Source organism: Macaca mulatta, chromosome 1 (genome assembly GCF_049350105.2).
Source record: "Macaca mulatta isolate MMU2019108-1 chromosome 1, T2T-MMU8v2.0, whole genome shotgun sequence".
NCBI classification, from domain to species: domain Eukaryota; kingdom Metazoa; phylum Chordata; class Mammalia; order Primates; family Cercopithecidae; genus Macaca; species Macaca mulatta.
In genome coordinates this window covers 145,444,599-145,466,783 of record NC_133406.1, presented here as the reverse complement: position 1 = coordinate 145,466,783, position 22,185 = coordinate 145,444,599, and the positions used below count along the sequence as shown (strand labels likewise).

Genomic DNA, 22,185 nt, shown 5'->3' with positions numbered 1-22,185 from the left:
TGGATGGATGGATGATAGATAGATAGATAGATAGATAGATAGATAGATAGATAGATAGACAGATAGATAGACAGACAGACAGACAAATAGATATTATAAAGAGATTTATTAAAGTGAATTGACTCTCATGGGATTATGGAGGCTGGCAAGTCCAAAATCTCCAAAACCAGTGTTCCAATTTAAGTCCAAAGGCTGGAAGCTGTTGCAGAACCAGGAAATGTCAATGTTCCAGTTCAAGTCCAAAGACCAGTAGGATGCTGTAGACAGACAGCCAATATCTCAGTTCCAAGGCCATCAGGCAGAAGAATCCTCTTACAAGGGGGATGGAGTCAGCCCTTTGTTCTATTCAGGCCTTCAACTGATTGGATGAGGCACACACATTGGGGAGGGAAAGCTGCTTTACTCAGTCCACCAATTTAAATGCTAATCTCATCCAGAAACACACTCACAGAAATACCCAGAATAATGTTTGACCAAATATCTGGATACCCTATGACTCACCTATTCAAAATGATACATAAAATTAACCATCGTAATTGGTTGGAAGGTACAGATCCCATCCATAGCCAAAGAAGGGAACTACATAAGGGTGTAAACACCAGGAGGTGGAAATCATAGGGGCCTTAAAATCTATCCACCACACATATCGTTATTCATTACTTCTAATTTTACTGCACTGTGAAATTTATTGAGCCTTCCTTTAAGATCTAATACATGATTTGTTTTTACTTTACTGTTTCACATGAACCTGAAAAGAGAAAGAACATGTATTCACTGTTTGATGGAAACGTATATGAGTTGTAAATATCCAATGGCTCAAGTTTATTAAATTGTCCAGACCTTGCATGTTTGTTTTCTGTGTGTACGTGTGTTGGGAGAGGAGAGAGAAAGTATCTACTATCTACTTGATCTATTGGCTACTGAGAGGAGCTAGTTAGAAATCTCCAACTACAATGCTGATTTATCTGTTTCTGCCTAAACTTCTGTTAGCTGCTGCTTAATAAATATTAAAGCTGTATTGTTGGGCACATTTATGACCTCCCTTATGAACTTCCTGTCTTAACTTTTATTTTGTCAGGTTTTAAAATTACTACATGAGCTTTCTTTGGTTCATGTTTGCGCTGTATCCTTTTCAAGCCTTTTAACCTTTTAGTGTCTATTTGTTTTAAACAAGTTTCTTGTAGAAAACATATTGCTGAATCCCTTGTTTTCATTCAATTTGAAAGACTGTTTTTTTAATTGGTTAGTTTAAGCCACTTACATTAATTGTAATTGCTGCTCTATTTAGAAGGCAGCATGGAATAGCTCTAAGTACGGTTCTAAGTATGGGTTCTAGATCCAGACCACCTGGGTTCAGGCCTTGGTTCTGCCACTTTCTAGCAAGTTAATTAATCTCAGTTTTGTCATCTATAAAATGAGAATGCTGAAAGTAATAGTACTTTCCTCACAAGGTTATTATGAGGATCAAATAAGAAACACCCAGAAAAGTATCTGGAATATATTAGGTGCTCTGAAAGTAAAAGTTATTATTAGTAATTTTATTTCTGCTATCAAATTTCATATATTCTAATTATTGCACTTTCTTTTAATTCCTTTTTCCTCTGCTCTCTTGCCTTTCATTCGATAATATTTTCTTCCACTGCTTTAAAATTTATATGTTTTATTCTTTTTTAATGGTAGTTACCCTTAAGACCTACATTCACAAATATTTATCCTTATTGATTTATTAAAGTTAACAGTTTTTTTCATCTTCCTCCCATATGGTAGTAATCTAACCCAGTACTACTCTAAGTACTCTAAGTAGTACTGGGTTACTTATCCATTCCAGGATGAGATTTGAGACTGAATGTAAATCAACACACAGCTTCCTTCATTGAGAAAGTTTTGCTATGAAAGTGTCAGCTGAATCAAAGAGTTTGCTTATAACATAGCTGATATGCATTCTGGTACAAGCTCCTTATCTCTTTGAGAACCATTAATTTTTTGTGAACCACCCTTTGAATGGCATTATTTTAGATCCACTATCCTGTCATTTTGGCCTCTCATTCCTGAGCCCCACACCCCTCAAAATGTTGATATTGTCTATAATTTTAGGTTTGAGAAATTATACATATATTGTTCTTTGTTTCTAGACTTTTGAAAAGAGTTTTTATAAGTCAGGTTTAATGAAATATAGTTTGCAGACAATAAAATTCACCTTTTCTAGTGTACAGTTCTACAGATTTTGACAAATAGATACCATTGGGTCATCAGTACCATTCTCAAGATAATGGAATATTTCTATCACTTCAAAAAGTTTCTTCAGATTCCCTTCACCCCCAGCACCTGACAACCATTGATCTATTTTCTGCCTTTTCCAGAATGTCACATAAATGGAATCATAGAGTAGCTTATTATATCTGGCTTTTTTTCACTTAACATGCATTTGAGATCATCCATGTTTTTGTATATGTCAGAAGTTTGTTCCTTCTTAATGCTTAGTTGTATTTCATTGTATGGATGCATCACAGTTATGCATAGTCACCCACCAGTTTCTGGACACTTGGGTGGTTCCTGGCCTTTTTTCTAACACAACAATAAATTCAGCCTAAATATTTGGCCACTCTCATGCTATATCTATTGTATCATCTCCTTAATTTGTTTCTCTTCTTGTTTGATTACTTCCTCCAAGAATGTCATTCAAATGAATCTTCCATAAGAATATTTGTATATACATTCTCACATTCTAATGACAATATGGCTTAATAGAAAGTTCAAAGTTATGCTTTTAAATACTTACACATAGAAATATTTCGCTTGAGATAAACCTTTTCAATCTGAAGGTTTTTTCTACCTTGAAATTTATCTCCATTATATCTTCAAATATTTCCTCCTCTCCGTTTTTATATTTCTTCCTTTCTATTCTAGTTTTACCTCAGTATAAGCTAGAAAATTTACAAATAAGCTAACTTGTTTTTTAAAACTTTTTCTACTGCCTCTGGAGGGTTGCTGAAAGTGCTGTTCCAATTACTAATTTATCGTCAGCTGCATCTTTTAGACTATTGCACATTACTAATAGGTAGCATCAATATTCATTCTAATTATTATTTTTATGCATAATATCTCTGTTTTAGTTTCATATTTTTTCCTGATTCATATTGCTAATATCATAACTCATTTTAAATAAATTTATCATGCTTATTTAAAAATCTTGGTCCATCTGCTCTACTGATCGGTTTCAGATGTTATTCAACTGTGGTCTTTTAACAGTAGTTGCACTCCTCCAGTGTCGAATTCTTTGTCCTGTGAATTCATGTTCCCCTGGGGTTTCACCAACTCTGTCTGATAAACAAGGAAGGCCCAGTGAGTTTGGAGTGGGAGAGTGGTGTGAGCCCAGAAGGAAATCGCTGGCACCAGAGAACCACTGTTTGTCACTCCCAGTTTCTGCCACTTTCCCAGATCTTTCCTCCAGTCAGGTTTCTACCCTTAGGGAGAAGCAGCACCTAAAGGAAGCAATTAACCTAGCAACCCTGAGGGTGGCAGGGGGAAGGGTAGAGGCTCGATTGGGAGGAGGTGGGGGGAGGTCGGTCTGCAGTTTTTTTGTTTTTCTTTTTTTAAATTCCTCACCCCAACAGTGCTTTTGTGCTGGTCTGATATTACCTTGAAAACTACCCCACCAGTCGCTTCGGTTGGACACTACCATTTCAATTGTGAAGTCAGGCAATGATTGTCCTAAGGCAAGGTGGGAGAGAAGTCTGAGTAAACCACCTCAAGAGCGCCGGTCTCCCGGAGTGTCTGGATTCGACTCCTGCCTACACAGCTTAGTGTGTCTCCTCGAACAAGTTGCATCACCGCTGGCCGTGCCTCAGTTTCCCTCCTCCGTAGATTAGGAATAACAATAGCAGTGAGAACAGAATCCAGCACACAGTAAATGCTGCTTACCTGTTTGCTATGTAGAATACACTGTTGCTCGGCCCTCAGGAAGGGTCTGCTGAGACTTTCTACTTCCTGCTCAGAGCAGAGGCCGACCACCCGCCCAAGGTCGTGGCGGCGCAGGCTCAGCTTCAGTCGTCAAAGTGCACATCCTGGAAGCAGCTGCCGCGAGGTGGTTGAAGCAACAGGGCAGAGAAGCGTCTCAGCCTTTTCCTCCCACCAGAGCAGGACCCCAGCTGACAGCGGGTGAGCTGGGCAGAAACCCATGCCGGGAAGAGGCGGACCCAGTGGACCACGGCGCCCGCAGTCGCCGGACCAGGCGCAGAGGCGAACGGGAGGCGGCGCTGCGCCCTGCCCGCCCCTCCCCGGCCCGGCCCCGGCCTCAGCCCCAGCCCCGGCTCGCGGGCGCTGAGTCTCCGCGTACCGGAGGCGGCGGAGGCTCCCAGGCACCGGCCCCCGCCTGCCAGCGCAAGATGCACTGCCTGGGCGCCGAGTACCTGGTAAGCGCCCACAGGGTCGGCCCTCGGGGGAGGAGCCCCGGGGAAGGGTCGGGTCCCCCTCCTGCACTCACCTGCCCCGCCGGACGCTTCCGCCTTTCCCGCGCCTCGGGGATCCCGCCCCCGCTTAGTACCTTGGGGCCACCTGGCGGGGAGGACCCTGGACCCTGATCCAGTGCTGGGGCGGAGGTGGGGGAGACGCGGGCCGCGGGGCGCAAACTTGGGGCCGCCCTCAGGTGCACCTCCAGGTAAGCACTTGTCGGCAGGGGGCTGAACATCCGCTCCGCACAGGGCAGGTGTTTCAAAGGCTGCGTGAAAGAGCTTCAGGTGGCCACGTAAATAATAATAATAATAATTTTTAAAATTTAGAAAAAGATTGGTTACTTTGACCACTCTTCGAGTAGATTTGGGTTCGGTTTCCAGGTTGAGTCCACTTGTTTATCTTCTTTTTCTCAACTCTCCCTTTTTCTGGAAGGTTTCTGCAGAAAGAGCCCCTAGGCAAAGGGAGTGGCGACCCCAGATTTATAGGAAATGCACAGATACGGCATGGTTATTCCTGTTCTTTCTCTTTTGGACTGGTTTGGTAAGTGTGGGTGCTTGGGAGGAAAGAGGCCAGAGTGTGTGTGGCGCGTCTGGAAATAACTCTGTCCCAAATGTAAATCGTAGTTGGTGCTGCAGTGAGAGACTTCTGCCATTAACCCACAATAAACAGCAGTTAGTACTCGGGAGAATTCTTGTCCTAGACTCTCTAGAAAGGCCGTCTTTTTGCTACAGGCCATTTTCTAAGGGGTGACTCCATTAGGAAATGGGAATTAACAGTTTACAACGTGATTGCTATTTAGTAAGGCCAATGTGTCTCCTCTTACTATCCGTACTTACTAAAGAGAAGTTCTTTTACCACCTGCCACACCCCCAAATCAAATATTCTTCAAGCTTTTGGTGCACCTTTAACAAAATAAAAGCCAGGGTAAGCCTAGCAATAAATTGCATTTCCTTTAGCTGAACATCACACACGCACGCGCGCGCGCGCACACACACACACACACACACACACACACACACACACACACAAGATACGTTGTGTTTAGCAGCCAATACTTGTTAACCATAGCTAGCAAGGAATGATTTTTCCTACTCTAGTTTCCAGGTGTGTATGATTGCTGGTAAACCCAATCAGGCTGTGCAGTTATAATCCTGAGTCTGTTGGAAGCTGAATCTTGCTGCTTTTGTACTTATTTTAGAGTTGTAGGTAACAGCAGAAAACGTCTCACCTGACGTTTTCAAAGGCCACTTTCACGAAATCATCCATGCCAGGCTAAGGCATGCTATTTGCTGCATGGTAAATGATTAATTTATAGAGCAGGGTAATAACTACCAGATAGTAACTACCTTTGTTGAAAAGAATTCCATCTGAATAGGCCCTAAAATGTCATGTTGGTTCTTCTTTCCAAGTAAGAAAGGCATTTGTTCACTTGTTGACTTCAGGCATTTGTTCACCTGTGATCCGTTTCACATAGACAGGTTTGGTTACAGGCACAGTGGAAGGTTAGGTCTGAAACACATAATCAGACTTTTTGCTGCTTATGTTGGAACTCTCCTCTAGGAGCTGGGAGAGACAGTGCACCTACAATACCTTCTGCTTAACTTCACAGATGGTTGGTGTTTTTATCTGAGACTGCTGTTGTATCAATGCAGGCAGCGACTGGCCTGCCTTGTGCCTGGCAGCTTTGACCTCAAGCTGTTATTGTGATTTAATGATCTGCCTTAGCCCCTCCACAGCTTCAACCTAGGACCTCACCCCCAAACTCTCAGCCCAGCAGCTGAGATTCCTGGAGAAAGGCTTTGTAGATGACCTATCACAGCCTGAAGAATTGTGAACCAGCTGAGGTGGCATGGAGCTGGAAACTGCGTTAAAGTTACATTTCATTTGCAAAATAAGTCTGAAGTTTTTAATATGTCCAAGTTCTCATTACGGCTTTCTGTTTTAAGAGTCAGAGTCCTTTCTTAGCTCACTGGCTTTTAGTATCTTTTGCAACATTTTTTAGTTGAAAGTATTTAAAACAGAGCAAGGAGTGTTTTGTTTTGGGGTTTTGTTTTGTTTTGTTTTGTTTTGTTTTTTTCCTGTCTCCATTGCTCAACTTTCAGGTCTTGTGACAGATGTCATGACTGGTGATATGCCCAACAGGATTATTATTGATGGTGCTGCCCTGAGTTAGGACTGGACAAAGGCTTGGGGGAAGGGGCCAAAATTATAAGCAGAGATGGTTCTTGCAAATGCAGCACCAGCCTGTGTTTATATTTGCATTAAACACAAGGAACAAAGTCTCAAAGTCTGGACTGTCCCTGCCTCTACTTACCCCTCCAGTATCCTCTCCCACCCTGCCTTTTCCTATTCAACCCTTAGGATTCCATTTTCCTGATTTTTCAGGCACGGTTGACAGTGACCACCTTGGTGGCCCCACTAGACCAGTGTAGACACCTCCTATATCACCTCTCATATAGAATCGCAATTGCATGTTTGAAATTAGGACAGTGAAGGTTTATAGTAGTAGTTTTTTGGAAGGCTGAGGCAGGAAGATCCCTTGAAGCCAAGGGATCCCTTGAAGTTCAACACCAGCCTGGGCAATAAAGCGAGACCCTGTCTCTACAAAACATAAAAATAAAAAATAATAATCATAAAGTTGTAGTTTTGTTAGCAGGGACTCAGGAATACTCAAAAACCGCTCCCACCTCTCCTACCCAGAAAAACTTTCCATTCTTCAACACAGGTTTCCAAAGGAAAGAATGATGGTAAATGGAAAACATCACTTTGTTATTAGATTACTGGTGAGCTGGGCAGAAGCACATGACCCCTTTCCTCCCTCTAAGTCCAGACACAGTCAAGACCTTACTACACTCCAACTCGAAAGGACGGGACAAGCATGTCAAGGTGCAGTCAGCTTGCCATGCCAGCCACATTGGCAAACAGAGTCACACCTATTCCACAGCCTTTAGGTAAAGGGTGAGTGACACACACTGCTAGCAAAGGTGACCCATTCATTCTAGAATCTGACCAGTTAGACTTAGGAGGATCTTGGAGAGTGGGGAAGGACAGGGAGCCTCCTTCCCCAGGAGGTCTGCAGCCCGTAAGTCCTGCTTGCCTTCTAGGCTGGGTTCCTGGAGGGCAAGGAGTAGGTTCTGGTCATTCCTGTGTCTCCCAGTAACGAAGTCTCAAGCACACACTGGGCACTTGAAGAATGTTTGTTATTTTGATTTCTAAATTAGTAATAAGTGCAGAATATCTAGAAGGTATTTGAATTTAGCACAATGTACCTTTGCAGCATAAGGTATCAATACTATATATTAATGAATGATGTATTATATCTGCTCTCCTGGGATGAACTTGTCAATATAGAGTATTAAATGGTATCCTATATATTGTATACAGTAGTGGGAAACTTACTAAGTTTGCATTATGGGAAGATACATATTCAATCTTGGCAGAGAGCCTGTCAGTTTAATGGCACAGTTGTTTGAACTGAAATTTCAAATATTCCACATTCACTATGAGACTGGATAGAAATGATGATAGAGTGCAAGATGTTCTCATCCAACAGAATTCCTGTGGTTCTTTATTTTGTACATCTTAAGCAGTTATTCCAAAACACTATTTGCAGATTTGTGAACAGTATTTTGATACATATCAACTGTGTTGCTTCTGCAGAATCCCCTAAAAGTAAGAAGAGAAAAAACCAAAAATTAGTGGGGGGGAAAAAAAAAACTCAGGGAAAGAATTAGCATAGCCCTGAAGCACTTAAATACAGCAAGAACCTCAAGGGAAGAAAAATTGAGTTGTACCAGTAAAGTTCGGCCAAAAAGAAAAATGATAAGACTCTTAAGGAAAAGGATAAAAAGCACAAAGAGGTAAGAAAATAGAGAGAAATCTGTTTCAGTGGATTAGATTCTCTCTCTACCTAAATTCACAAATAGCAGAAAAGCAGGATGCTGATAGATTGGAGTTGTTGACCCTTGCTGACAGAGTGAAGGGCTGTGATGCTGGAGAGCTTCACGTTCCACCAGGCTCCATTTTATATCAGCATCTGCAGGGGTGTGGGGTACTGTGTGCTCAGCCCTTTGGCCAGGCTCTCATATGCCCCCGGTTTTATGTCCCCGGTTTTGCCAGGTGTTTATTATGGGCTACTCAGTGGTGGCTGGAGCTGCAGGGAGACTCCTCTTCGGCTATGACAGCTTTGGCAACGTGTGTGGCAAGAAGAACTCCCCCGTGGAAGGGGCCCCTCTTTCAGGGCAGGACATGACCCTAAAAAAGTAAGTATCTAAGTAAGTCCCCAGTCTGTAAGGAGCTGAACCTCAAAACTTTGTGTAAATTTATCACTTAGAGCCTGGAAACTGTTCCCATTCAAAACTCTGTCAGCCTATTTCATAAAAAGGAAGGCTGTGTGTATAGTACAAGTAAGAGTACAAGTTTTAGAATCAGCAGTGCTAAGTTCAAATTCAGCCCATGCTACTTTTCAGCTGTGTGATCTTGGGCAAAATACTTAACCTCTCAAAGCCTAGTTTTCATCTCTCTAAACTAGTTATTATACCTGCCTCACAAGGTTGTTTTAAGGATCCATGAGACACTACATGAGCTAAGGTGTAATAAACGTTAATTGCTGCTATTCTCCATAAGGAATTAGAATCGTGTTACCAATCGTATATGTTTGAACCCTACATCATCCACACATTGTTTCTATGTGGAAACACCTGAATGCCACCTGGAACGCTGGGGACCTGTGTCCTACCCCCGCCCCAGCTATGGCACTGCGGTATTGCATTCTTCCCCGCACCCTGCTACCCCAGCTCCCACAGGGAAACAGAAAGGGGAGAGAAGAGATGGGAATCCCCTGGAGGGGAGAGAAATCCCCGACCATGACCTTCTAAGATGGAGACTGCCTTGTAAGAATTTTTAAGATTTTAGCTCTTGCTTCACATGACGGAACAAAAAAATGATTTTTTATTTATTTTTACTTTTTATTTTTTTGAGACAGAGTCTGTCGCCTAGGTTGGAGTTCAGTGGTGTGATCTCGGCTCACTGCAACCTCTGCTTCCCGGGTTCAAGCGATTCTCTTGCCTCAGCCTCCCAAGTAACTGGGACTACAGGCGCCCGCCACCATGCCTGGCTAATTTTTGTATTTTTAGTAGAGATGGAGTTTAGCCAGGATGGTCTCCATCCCCTGACCTTGTGATCTTCCCACCTCGGCCTCCCAAAGTGCTGGGATTACAGCCGTGAGCCACCACACCCAGCCAAAAAAAGGATTTTTAAGACTCAATAATAAAAGTCGCTCCTAGAAGAGAAATCCTAAGGATCTAAATAAATCCTGAATATAAGTTTGGAGTCACCAAATACAAATCTCAGACTAGGCCTCTTATCCTCTTATCCTCCTGTGTGTTCCTCCTAAGGGGGCTCTTGCTATTTCTGGACATGGACTGATGAGGGGGCATTTCTCCTGCATTTGTAGAGCCACTTACAAAGAAGACAGGAGGAGGAAGGGCAACTTAGATGCCCATGTGCTCCTGTTTCACATTGTGTTCATAATGCAGTGTCAAGAAACAGTCATTCCTGGTTGAAGTGAGTATACATTCCATTATTCTCAAAAGCCAAAAGGTAGAAGCAACTCAAGTGTCCATCAATGGTTGAATGGATAATCAAAATGTGATATGTACATTACCATGAATTATTAAAAAGGAAATTCTGACACATACTACAACACGGATGAACCTTGAGGATGTCATGCCAAGTGAAATAAACCAGTCACAAAAATACAAACATTGTATGATTCCACTTATAGGAGATATGTAAAGTAGTCAGATTCCTAGAAATGGAAAGTAAAATGGCGATTGCAAAGGGCTGGAAGAAAGGAGGGTGGGAACCTTTTGTTTAATAGGTACAGATTTCAGTTTGGGAAGATGAGTTCTGCGAATGGATGGTGGTGACGATAGCCCAAAAGATTCAGATGGGGCCAGGTGCGGTGGCTCACGCCTGTAATCCCAACACTTTGGAACGCCAAGGTGGACGGATCACAAGGTCAGGAGTTCAAGACCAACCTGGCCAATATGATGAAACCCCGTCTCTACTAGAAATACAAAAATTAGCCAGGCGTGGTGGGTGGGTACCTGTAGTCCCAGCTACTCAGAGGCTGAGACAGGAGAATCACTTGAACCTGGGAGGCGGAGCTTACAGTGAGCCAAGATTGGGCCATTGCACTCCAGCCTGGGCGACAGAGCGAGACTCTGTCTCAAAAAAAAAAAAAAAAAAAAAAAAAAAAAAAAAAAAGTGATTCAGATGGTAAATTTTATGTATATTTTAACACAATTTTTAAACTTTTTCAAAAATATATATATCACACACCCAGGAAATCTGTTCCTCATCTCCTCTTGCACCCACCTTCTCCCATCCCCAACAGGAGGGAAAAAAACCTTCTGGGACCACTTCTCAAGGTCTCTCCCATAGAGGACAGCCTATGGGGTCTTCCTCTGCCATTCCTGGGGTCTCGGAGCCTGGATAAGTGGTGCACAAAGGTCTGGAAGCTGTGGCTGCTAGCGCATAACCTGCTGATGGCAACACCAGTTTCGTTCTTGTGCCTGCTCTACCCTGCCCCTGGGGAGCTGCAGGAGGGATCTCCTGAGTGTCCTGGCTCTCAACCTGTGAGAAAGGGGGAAAGACAAGCCTTTAGTTCCCAGCGTTGGCCCCTCCTTTCCACTTCTCACTTCCCTGTGTTCACTTATTCTCGGAAGCATATTTGAACACTCTTAGGTACAAATGTGTTATCCATGGAGTCCATTGAATAGTTTGTGCATTGGCCTGATCTAGTGATCAACGGACAGTTTAATCAATTGCTTCTTTTCCTCAGATTTTCTCAGATAACTCCTAGTGTTATCTCCCAGAAAACACTAAATCTGGAGAAACAAAGTTTTGTTTACATTTTTGGATCATTTCCAAGCTGCACAGCCTCACGGATGACCACCAGTAGGCATAATAAGTGTTCAATTATGCTGAAACAATTGTGAACGTGTGCCTGGGTGATCCCTGCATTTGATAGCATGTAGATATTTTTTAAGGCCCACAATTAAGCCCAGTGAAGAGGCAATGCTCTAACACATTCTTCTGTTTCATCTCTTTCCTAGACACGTGTTCTTTATGAATTCCTGCAACCAAGTCAAAGGTATGCGGCTCGACCGCACGGCCCTCTGTGTATCCAGCTGCCCTGAAGAGCAGCTTGACTCCCTGGAAGAGGTCCAGCTGTTTGCAAACACCAGTGGTAGGTACTGAGGCCTGATTCATTCTTTTCCCCATGGTGGGGTAAGCTATGGGAACTTAGATGAGATCATTTATCCTGACCCTGCTTTCTCTGGAAAGCTGAAAGGTTTACTTCCTTGTGGGTACCTCCTCTTGTGTGGAAAAGGCCGTAAGCACGTTCTCTTGAGCTTGTTCAGGTTATTTTTGTTCTGTATGGATTTATCTGAAGCCCTAGCTGTTCCATGTATGCTCCCTGCCACTGCGGGGGAATGGTTGTCCATAGAGAGAGAGAGGACACAGCCCACATTTGGGACCAAAGGCAGGGTCAGAAGGAAGTCAGAGAGCTCCATGCACATGGGCACTTCCAATCCTAGAGATGTACGGGCAGGGTGCGGGTTGAATTGCCGACAAATAGGTCTTTTCATGAGATTGTCGGGGCTAAAAGATACTTCCACTGAGCAGTGAGATATCACAAGTTGTACCAAAAGCATTTGTATAACTGAAATACCTTGTACTGGGTCCGCTGTTTAGAATTTTATCTGCCTGAAAAATGGTTTGCCAGATTTTTAGAAATTATTTGCAAAGCCAGGTTTAAACTATCAAGCTTCTACAAGAAATTGTTTTCAAATACGCTTCAGATTATTTTAGGACCAATCATATAACTTTTAGTTTTGAATTTGGGGTTTTGAAGAGAAAGTAAGGAAGAGAGGCCCTCACTAGACCTCAGATTGTATGACTATTCTTTTTGTGTTTCTGTCACCCATAGACCTTGTAGCTGATTCTTTCTCCTTTCTGATTTGGTAACATGACTGTGGTTTCCTTACTGACTCACCTGGGAAGATGGTATAATGTCTATGTGTTCTGCTTCCAGGGTCTTTCCTGTGTGTTTATAGTTTGAATTCCTCCAACTATACCCACAGTCCAAAAGCAGACTCACTGTGCCCCAGGCTACCAGTTCCTCCAAGGTAAAAGCTTCCATACTTTTTCCTTAACCCTCAACAAAAGTTACTGGGTACTTGGTGTGCATCTGTTACTCTTACAGGCATTGTGAGAAGGAGATATCAGAAGAGCCCCTGCCTGCAGGGAGCTTACAATCTATGGAAGCCAGGGATAAAAACATGGCAGGACTATTTGCAGTATGCCTGTGGACAGTGGATTAGAAATCAGGCTAAATAAGGAGAAAATTCAGCAAACAGTAAAAATATACATAGTCTTCAAAGAACACTAGTACTAGCAAGAAGTAACATATGAACTATTACTAACAGGGTAATTTTATAAATTAGTGTGTATTTTTTTCTACTCCAACTATTTATTGCAAAGTAGAAATCATTTACTTTGGCTGAGCATGGTGGCTCATGCCTGTAATCCCAGCACTTTGGGAGACGGAGGCAGGCAGATCATGAGGTCAGAAGATGGAGACCATCCTGGCCAACATGGTGAATCCCCATCTTTACTAAAAATACAAAAATTAGCTGGGCGTGGTGGCGCGTGCCTGTAGTCCCAGCTACTTGGGAGGCTGAGGCAGAAGAATCGCTTGAACTCGGGAAGTGGAGGTTGCAGTGAGCCGAGATCACGCCACTACACTCCAGCTTGGTGACAGAGCAAGACTCTGTCTCAAAGAAAAAGAAAGAAATCATTTACTTTTGGCTTTTTATCACAATCAGACTTTGTTAGTTTTTATTGCTCTAGATATCTTCATAAGAAACAGACCAGATAGACAGGGCCAAGTGAGCACCACACCTTTCTTCTCAATGAAAACAGAAAGCACAGGTCCTTGTCAAGAGTACATTTGGTGGGCTCCTTGCAAGGTCTTATTCACCCCTATAAATTAGTGTACTACCTGGCACATGGTAGGCCCCTTACAAATATTTGTAGAATAAAGTTGTAATGATGGAGCAGTGTTTACGTTGCCATGGCGAATGGCACATGTTTACACCTTTGAGAAGGCTAAGGGGAAAGACACAATGAGTATTTATTGCCACCATCATGATGCTGAGATGTACTAAAGGAAAACTTGTATTGATTCTGAATTGTCATTCTTTTGAAAGATGTGAGTATGTTTACAATGTAGGAGACGAGACCTCTCTGAAAAATCCCTGAGAAATAATGATGATTTAATTAAAACAAAGCATTATTCCAATCCTCTAGGATGGTGTTTATTGAACTCTTGTTTGGGACTTACAGTAAGAAATTTATTACATCCCAACTCCTGTATGCACATACCTTCATATGTCCTTATATATATAAAACAATACTAGAAATCTCACAAAGCAACCTTTACCCTTATTACATATGATTCACACCCTTAGTTACTATTCTGTTGCCTTTTTAAAAATAATGTATTTCATAGTCTTCTGACTGGTTGCAAGTGAAGCTTGAAAAATGCTCATCTAGCAGGTGCTCACACAAACACAGAAAGACTTGAGTAGGTTTTAATCACATCGAAGGCAGAAAATAGCCATTTGGTGATATTCTTTTCTAAAATAAATACTCCATGTTGTAAGTAATTGAAGGAGGAGAGAACTATTTGCTGAGGAGAATACCCATTTCATTTTTCTATAATTTTTTTTTTTTTTTTTTTTTGAGACAGAGTCTTGCTCTTGTCTCCCAGGCTGGAGTGCAATGGTGCGATCTCAGCTCACTGCAACCTCCATCTCCCAGGTTCAAGTGATTCTCCTGCCTCAGTCTCCCAAGTAGCTGGGACTACAGGCACATGCCACCACGCCCAGCTAATTTTTGTATTTTTAGTAGAGATGGGGTTTCTCCATGTTGGCCAGGCTGGTCTTGATCTCTTGACCTCATGATATGCCTGCCTCAGCCTCTCAAAGTGCTGGGATTACAGGCATGAGCCACCACGCCTGGCCTATAATATCTTATTTTAAAATTCTGGTAATTGTAAATGTGTTTATGATACTTTACATTCTGGTAAAATATAAGTATCATAAACACATCTTAATGAAACATACTGTACCCAATTAAAAAAAAAAAACTAGAATGTTTTAGTAATAGGTGGAAGGAAAATTCTCTAGCACTTGGAGAGGAGGACTTTTTTAAGAACACAATTTGTAACTGTAGATGTAACTACAGATGTAATTGAAAGAGAATGGAATTTTTAAGGTTGTAATTTAACCGGAGTTGGATAAACTCTCCTCTTACTATAAATGGGATGGCAACCATAATTCCACAGGAAGCTTCTATCTTGATACTTATGATGATAATAACAAACACTTATTGAGCTTTTGATACTTTTCTAAATCCTTAACATAATTTGGGCCCCAGAAAACATCTACATTGTAGGTATTGTTTTCATCCGTATCTCACAACTGAGAAAACTGATGCAGAGAGGTTTGAGGTCATACACCCAGCAAATGGAAAAGCTGGCATTCAAACCCAAGTAGCGTCTTATGTTTGAGTCAAGACTTGGTTTTATTTTGACTGGTGAGTGGCCTTCCTAGACTCACATCAAGCTGGGAGAAAGAGTCCCCGTACCCTGTGTCATAATAGCACCATTTCTTCTCACTCTCAAGCCAGCCCTAGTCCTTTTCACCCTAAATGCAAGTGTTTCCAATACTAACTTTTCAAGTAAAGACAAAACCCTTGACTGAGTGGCCTTTTTTAGACAGAATGAGAGAGAGAGAGAAATAGCCTCAAGGGCTCCATTCCCCTTTCCTGCACAAGCAAGTGTTTGTTTAAGGTGAAAATGATCATATTTATCATGGAATAGCAGTGCCAAGACTGAAAAGCTGGAAAACATGAGAAGGGTGGCTACAGGGCCAAAGAATATTTTCTAAATACCTCTTTTTGACTGAACTGATTGTTTCTTCCTCCTGTGTTGATCATGTGAGGTATAACATACCCTTTTAGAGTAATGGCTAAATATCAAGAAGTTTATGGACCTAGGTATGAGCTTTTAAGAGCAGTGAAAAAGCACTGCAGAAGATAACAAGCAAATAGATCTTTTTTCACTTTGGTGTTCAACATGGTAATGTATTTTTAGTCCCCCATGTATTCAAAATCTAAAAGGCATGGATATTTTCCCCCCAGTAAATTCTAGTTCTCCCCTCCCACGTAGGTGCCCACGCATGTCACTGCATGGTTTGCTCAGCTGAATTCCATATACATGGTGATCTAAATATACAGGCAGCTTGCCCAATGACTTCCTGCAAGTTTGAGTGGCTTTGCTAATGGGAAGAAGAAAAGCAGAAGTGGTGAAGAAACCTCAGGCCATGGCCTAAAGATGCATCCCTGTGAGCCGGACATGGTGGCTCACATCTGTAATCCCAGCACTTTGGGAAGGCACGGCGGGCAGATCACCTGAGGTCAGGACCAGCTTGGCCAACAATGGTGAAACCCTGTCTCTACTAACAATACAAAAATTCGCTGGGCGTGGTGGTGGGCACCTGTAATCCCAACTCCTCGGGAGGTTGAGGCAAGAGAATCTCTTGAACCCGGGAGGCGGAGGTTGCAGTGAGCAGAGATTGCGCCATGGCACTCCAGCCTGGGTGACAAGAGCGAAACTCCATCTAAAAAAAAAGATGCATCCCTAGCCCAGCTAATGAAATATTCTAAATCTCGAAAGGAGTGGTAGTTGCATAGATGTATATGTTTATCAAAGTCTCTAATTTTATGTTTAAGATCAGTGCATTTCATTGTATATAAATTTTGCCTCAGTAAAAATAAGAGGAATTCCTTATGTTCTGAAGTGTATTGTTAAAAAAAAAAAAAAAGCAAATAATAGAACAGTGTGCAGTATACTGTCTTTTGCATAAAAAGTGGAAAATATAAGTATATATAAACATATAAATATATACATATAGGTATATATTTGCTTGTATAACCATTACATCAAGCATGACTTACAGGATGTAGTCAGAAAGCAATTTAATTTTTGTCTTTCTCTGTCTCTTTAAATTTATTCAGCGGGACTAGTTTTTTCTGCCCCTGAATAAAAACACAGGCAATTTCCAAGGCTTCTCTGGTAACTTTTAGGTAATATATACTGAGTCACTTTAAGTTGTAACAGACACTTTCAATTCAATAATTAAAATGTTCAGCCCAGACCAGGCACAGTGGCTCATGCCTGCAATCCCAACATTTTGAGAGGCCAAGGCTGTAGGATTGCTTGAGGCCAGGAGTTCAAGACCAGCCTGGACAACATAATGAGACCTTGTCTCTACAAAAAATTTAAAAATTAGATTGGCATAGTAGAACATGACTGTGGTCCTAGCTGAAGCTGAGGTGGGAGGATCTCTTGAGCCCAGGAGTTTGAGGTTGTAGTGAGCTGTGACCATGCCACTGCACTCCAGCCTTGGTGACAGAGCAAGACCCTTTCTCAAAATTTTTTTTAAAAATTAAAAAATATTCAGCCTGATGTGATAAAGTTCTCACTTGATTGGAGATTCAAACTTCTGCCCCCTGCACGCTTGGCCATGGAGCAAGTGGGAAGGCCACAGTCCAGGAAGGAGGTTGTAGTCAGCTGCTCTTCTCCTCTGTTTATTCCTCCCCTCCTCTCCCAGCTTGCTAAAACAGGTTTTGCCTAAGGGGCTGGTGCAGCAAAAGTGAAGATAAGAAAAGAGTAGCAGGAACACATTTACTTGTCTGACACTAGCACCAGCATTCTCTGGGCTTGGTAGATGTCCTGGCCAGCTCTTTCCCTCATGAGCGTGTTTTGGGTTCTTCGGGGCTCCTTCAGCTGCAATGCCTTTCATGTAGTCCAGGACATCTGTGCTCTGGCTGGTCATGTGAGAGCCTTCCTCAGAGGGCTGTCTTAGCCCCGTAGAAGTCCCGTCACTGGGACTTGTGCACATGCAGCCCACAACTTGACCCCAAGAAGCCCTCTGCACCCTTTGCCCTGACAAATGCCCTGGGGCTCTTAACTCCCCAGCTGTAGCTCTCTGCTCTGTTATTAAAGCTGCTCACCCTCCAGATTTTTTTGGGTGGCTCAGACCTTAAGCCAGGGGATTCCCTAAGCTCTGTGAGTTTTCCATGAAACCCTTCTCATCTGACTTAGGAGTAGTACCCTTCACCCTCTTCCCCTTGGGAATGGGGATGGAGTCACATGACAAGTCTAGTAAAAAAAAAAAATTTCAACTCTTCAAAATTACTCTTCTAATGATTCTCTGCACTTGTCATCACCTGTGCAGAGTGGATTTTACTATATGCAGATAAAAATTAAAATCAAGATGTCTGGAGATCTTAGGATAAGAGTGTAGAGGGTGACAAATTACAAAGAAGGAGCTGATGTGAGTAACTTTGGAAAACAGCTTTGTAACTAGATACTGTAAGCTAAAAACAAAAGGAACTGTACATAAACATTGTACGTCAGATAGTACACTTGTTTATCACATAGCTACTGGTTAACAATTGTTTTCATTTTTTTCATTTTTTTTTAAATTCCCTAAACAGTAGAGTATAATGGTTAGCAATTCTGAAACTACATACGAGAATCGATTATAAGACCTAGAATCAGTAATATCCCACCATACCCAATACCCAGATCATGGTTTCTAATCATCAGTCTTCAATGGTTCTTTGGAGAAATGTCAGGCTCTGGGACCTGGATAAGGAAAACACCAGCTACGCCTGGTATCATCCTCTAGCATCAGAAAGTAAGGAAGTGCTCAAGAAAGAAAAAGAATGGGTCTTGTCAAAAGGACACAGATGCCTCGTAGTGGCCAAAACTGGAATAGATTGAATAACACAATTACGGATTATAACCCAAAGAAAAGAATAAATGTCCATGAGGCCATACTGATATAAATAAATAATTGAATAAATAAATAAATGGGGGAAAGGGATAAATCTTTTTTTTTTTTTTTTTTTTTTTTGAAACAGAGTCTCGCTCTGTTTTCCAGGCTGGAGTGCAGTGGTGTGATCTCGGCTCACTGCAACCTCCACCTCCCGGGTTCAAGCGATTCTCCTGCCTCAGCCTCCTGAGTAGCTGGGATTACGGGTGCCCGCTACCATGCCCAGCTAATTTTTGTATTTTTATTAGCGACGGGATTTCACCATATTGGCCAGGCTTGTCTCAAAATCCTGACCTCAAATGATCCACTCGCCTTGGCCTCCCAAAGTGCTAGGATTACAGGTGTGAGCCACTGCGCCCGGTGAAAGGGATAAATCTTTACTTCTTCCTCCCAGAGGTGGAATTTCCCTCCCTTTGAGAGTGGGCTAGGCTTAGTGACTCATTTCCAAGAAATAGAGAGGGAAAAGAGAAAAATAACAACTGTACATGGAGAAACCTGGCAGGTACCACCTTAACCAGGTGATCAAGATCAACTTCACCAGTGTAGTCATGTTCCCTGATAGGATGAGAAAGGCACTTCACCTCTGTGGCAGTCTCCCAAAAACCTGTTGACTGTAGTCTAATCATGAGAAAACATGAGAGAAATTCTACAAATTTAGGGACATTTTACAAAATACCTGACTATGAATCTTCAGAAATGTCAAGGTCACGAGAAACAAGGAAAAACTAAGAAACTTGGCACAGTCCAGGCATAGTGGTTCACACCTGTAATCCTAACACTTTGGGAGCAGAGGTGGGAGGATGGCTTGAACTCAGGAGTTCAAGACTGGTTTGGGCAACATGGCAAGACTCTGTCTCTACAAAATATATAAACTGTCATGACCAAAGAGGAGACATGACAATTAAATGCCATGTGCTATCCTGAATTGGATCCTGGAATGGAAAAAGGATGTTATGGTAAAATCCAAATAAAGGTTGTAGTTTAGTTAGTAGTTTAGTGCCAATGTTAAATCTTAATTTTCACAACTATACTGTGGTTAGGTAAGACATTCACGTTAGGGGAAGGTGAGTGAAGGATACACAGAGGAACCCTCTACTATTGTTGCAATTCTTTTGTAACTCTAAAATTATTCAGAAATTAAAAGTTTATTTTAAAAAATGCTCTTCTTATCAACTTCCAACTCTTTTATGCTCTCAGAATGGATGTGGGTTTGAGAATAATCTAACCACTTTTCTCCCACCTCTTTTTTGGCACACCCTGAATGGTGGAGTCTGGCATCTCATTTTGGAGTATAATTTTTATTATATTTGAGCTCAGCTGCAAATTCCATTTAAATTTCCTGTGATACTTACATATGCTAATAAAAGTCTCCAGAATGGTTTGCAGGACACCAAAAACAATGGGTGCCTGTGAGGAAATGTACTTCAGTAGCTCAGGGACAAGGAAAGGCAATTTCTTGCTGTTTGGTCTTTTGTACCTTTTGGAATTTAAGCCATGTGAATGTATTACCCCTTCAAAAATGTAATTTACAAAAATACCCTTTGTGTTACTTTTCTCTTGACCCAGTATCCAGTGACTCAGGAACTGTTTCTGTAATATTGAGACTTCTGGAGAAAGATTTTTCCATGTGTTCTAGGTTGTGCTTCATTAGAGATTTGGAAAGTCATTTCTTTTCTTCAGGGCAATGAAATCTTGTTAACATTTGGGTTCTCCTTTGTTTCATTCTTATACATTGCACAAAATGATTGGTGATTGGGTTTTGAGCAGCTTTTTAGATAATTTGACACTTCTTTGGTTGGGATTATTTCCACCATTTGGGGTTCATGGAAAGAAAGAAGAACAGGACCCGGCGAAGGTATCAGTGGCCTTATGAAGATTCATTAGAATGCATATTCCTCGGCTATTTTACATTTCAGGAAGGGGCTAAAAAAAGGCCAACTTTCTCATCTACCCAAGGCAGTTAACTGCAGCATCAATCATACATTTACTATTCATTTATTGAGCACCCACTGTTCATAGCAAGGCCCTCAAGTCTCATATGCCTTCCTAAACAGGACGGAATTAAGCTAATAGTGTCATTAACATGGCTTCTGTCTCATCCAGTTCACATCCCTAATAGTTCCTTACAGAAATAAAGTTCTTTTGTTGGAGTTGGTAGTTTGTTTCTAAGAAGGGCTAAGACAGGAGAGTAAAAAATGTGGTTCCCGCTGGGCACAGTGGCTCATGCCTGTAATCCCAACACTTTGGGACGTCAAGGTGGGTGGATCATTTGAGCTCATGTTGCCCCCAGCCTGGGCAACAACTTGGTGAAACTCTGTCTCTACAAAAAACAAAAATTAGCTGGGTGTGGTGGCACATGCCTGTAGCAGGAAGCTGAGGTGGGAGAATAGCGTGGGCCCTGGAGGCGGAGGTTGCACTGGCCGGTGATCGAGCCACTGTACTCCAGCGCAGGTGACAGAGCCAGACCCTGTCTCAAAAAAAAAAAGAAAAGAAAGAAAGAAAAAAAAGTGGTTACCCATAAATAAAATGTAGTACATGTACACATACCACAGAGTAGTATTTAGCCTTAAAAAAGAAGAAATCCTGCTATTTGCAACAATATGGATGAACCAGAGGATATTATGTTAAATGAAATAAATCAGGTACATAAGGGCAAATCTCATGCATGATCCTAGTTTTATGTGGAATCTAATAAAGTCAAATTCATGGAAACAGAATAGAATGCTGGTTATCAGGGATGCGGGCAGGGGAAATGAAAGATGTTGATCAAAGGATATAAGTTTCTGTTACGTAGGGTGAATAAATTCTAGATACATGAAGTAGAGCATGGTGACTATAGTTCATAATACGGTATTGTATATTTGAAATTTGATACAACAGATCTTCAGTGTTCTCAAAATACGATAACTATGGGAATTGATGGATATGTTCATTAGCTTAACTGTAGCAATCATTGCACAAAGTTTATATATATCAAAACATCACCTTGTATACCTTAAATATATGCAATTTTTATTTTTAAAAATGTTGCTCCCCAAGTTTAGGTTTTTGGTTTCTGTGAGTCCCCATAATCAACTTCCTATTCAGAACACAACTAATGATGCAGCAGAGCACACCGGCCTGGCTTTCTAAGGTGTGCTCTGCAAATGGCATGCTGGGCCCTGCTCTATTGCTATAGTTCTTAAGCATTTTTGGTTATTGAGAATGTTAAATAAACATCTTTTAAAGATAAATATTAAATAAACATTTTTGCCATGTTTTCTATTTCTATTTTTAGCAAGTCATTTCCCTTATTTAACCGATGCATCCCTCAAACACCTGAGTGCTACTCCCTGTTTGCATCTGTTTGGATAAATGATGGTGACACCCTCCACCGAATTCTAAGTGGAATCATGTCGGGAAGAGATACAATCCTTGGCCTGTGTATCCTCACATTAGGTAATTCTCAGTTAAGTTAATTTTAGTAATTGTTTACGGAATGCCAAAGTTCCTAGCACTTTTATACGTTGTACAATGAAAATTAGCCTCTTGATTTAAATTTAAAACTTTGTATTTTTTTATAGATATTTTCGGTGTTTCAGATTTAAGGGGGATGGGGCAATAAGAATAGAGGAACAGCTGGCCCTCTGGCAGTAAGCCTCAGTGGGTGGGGTTGCCTTGATATACTGACCATGCCCTAGTGTCTGCTCCTCACTGGGGATGGGTATATAAAGCAGATTGCTAATTTGTGGATGGGACATGAAAAATACAACTG

At 41.7% G+C, this 22,185-nt stretch overlaps 1 protein-coding gene and 1 long non-coding RNA gene across 7 annotated transcripts in view; one reads left to right on the top strand and one right to left on the bottom strand.

Annotated features, from left to right (window-relative positions):
• LOC100426608 (uncharacterized) overlaps positions 1–4,230 on the bottom strand; it is a 151,200-nt gene extending 146,970 nt beyond the window's left edge. The window contains exon 1 of the long non-coding RNA XR_003721530.2: positions 3,922–4,230. This is a non-coding gene — a long non-coding RNA (uncharacterized LOC100426608). The remainder of the gene's footprint in view (positions 1–3,921) is intronic.
• SLC44A3 (solute carrier family 44 member 3) overlaps positions 4,052–22,185 on the top strand; it is a 74,371-nt gene continuing 56,237 nt past the window's right edge. For 3 of the 6 annotated variants that reach the window (XM_015145455.3, XM_015145453.3, XM_015145471.3), the window contains exons 1-6: positions 4,052–4,412; positions 4,885–4,992; positions 8,572–8,714; positions 11,574–11,707; positions 12,557–12,650; positions 21,709–21,869. In XM_015145455.3, the coding sequence (XP_015000941.1) occupies positions 4,386–4,412; positions 4,885–4,992; positions 8,572–8,714; positions 11,574–11,707; positions 12,557–12,650; positions 21,709–21,869 (667 nt within the window). In that variant the 5' untranslated portion in view covers positions 4,052–4,385. The other 3 variants (XM_077952711.1, XM_077952706.1, XM_015145463.3) reach the window with 2 other exon arrangements.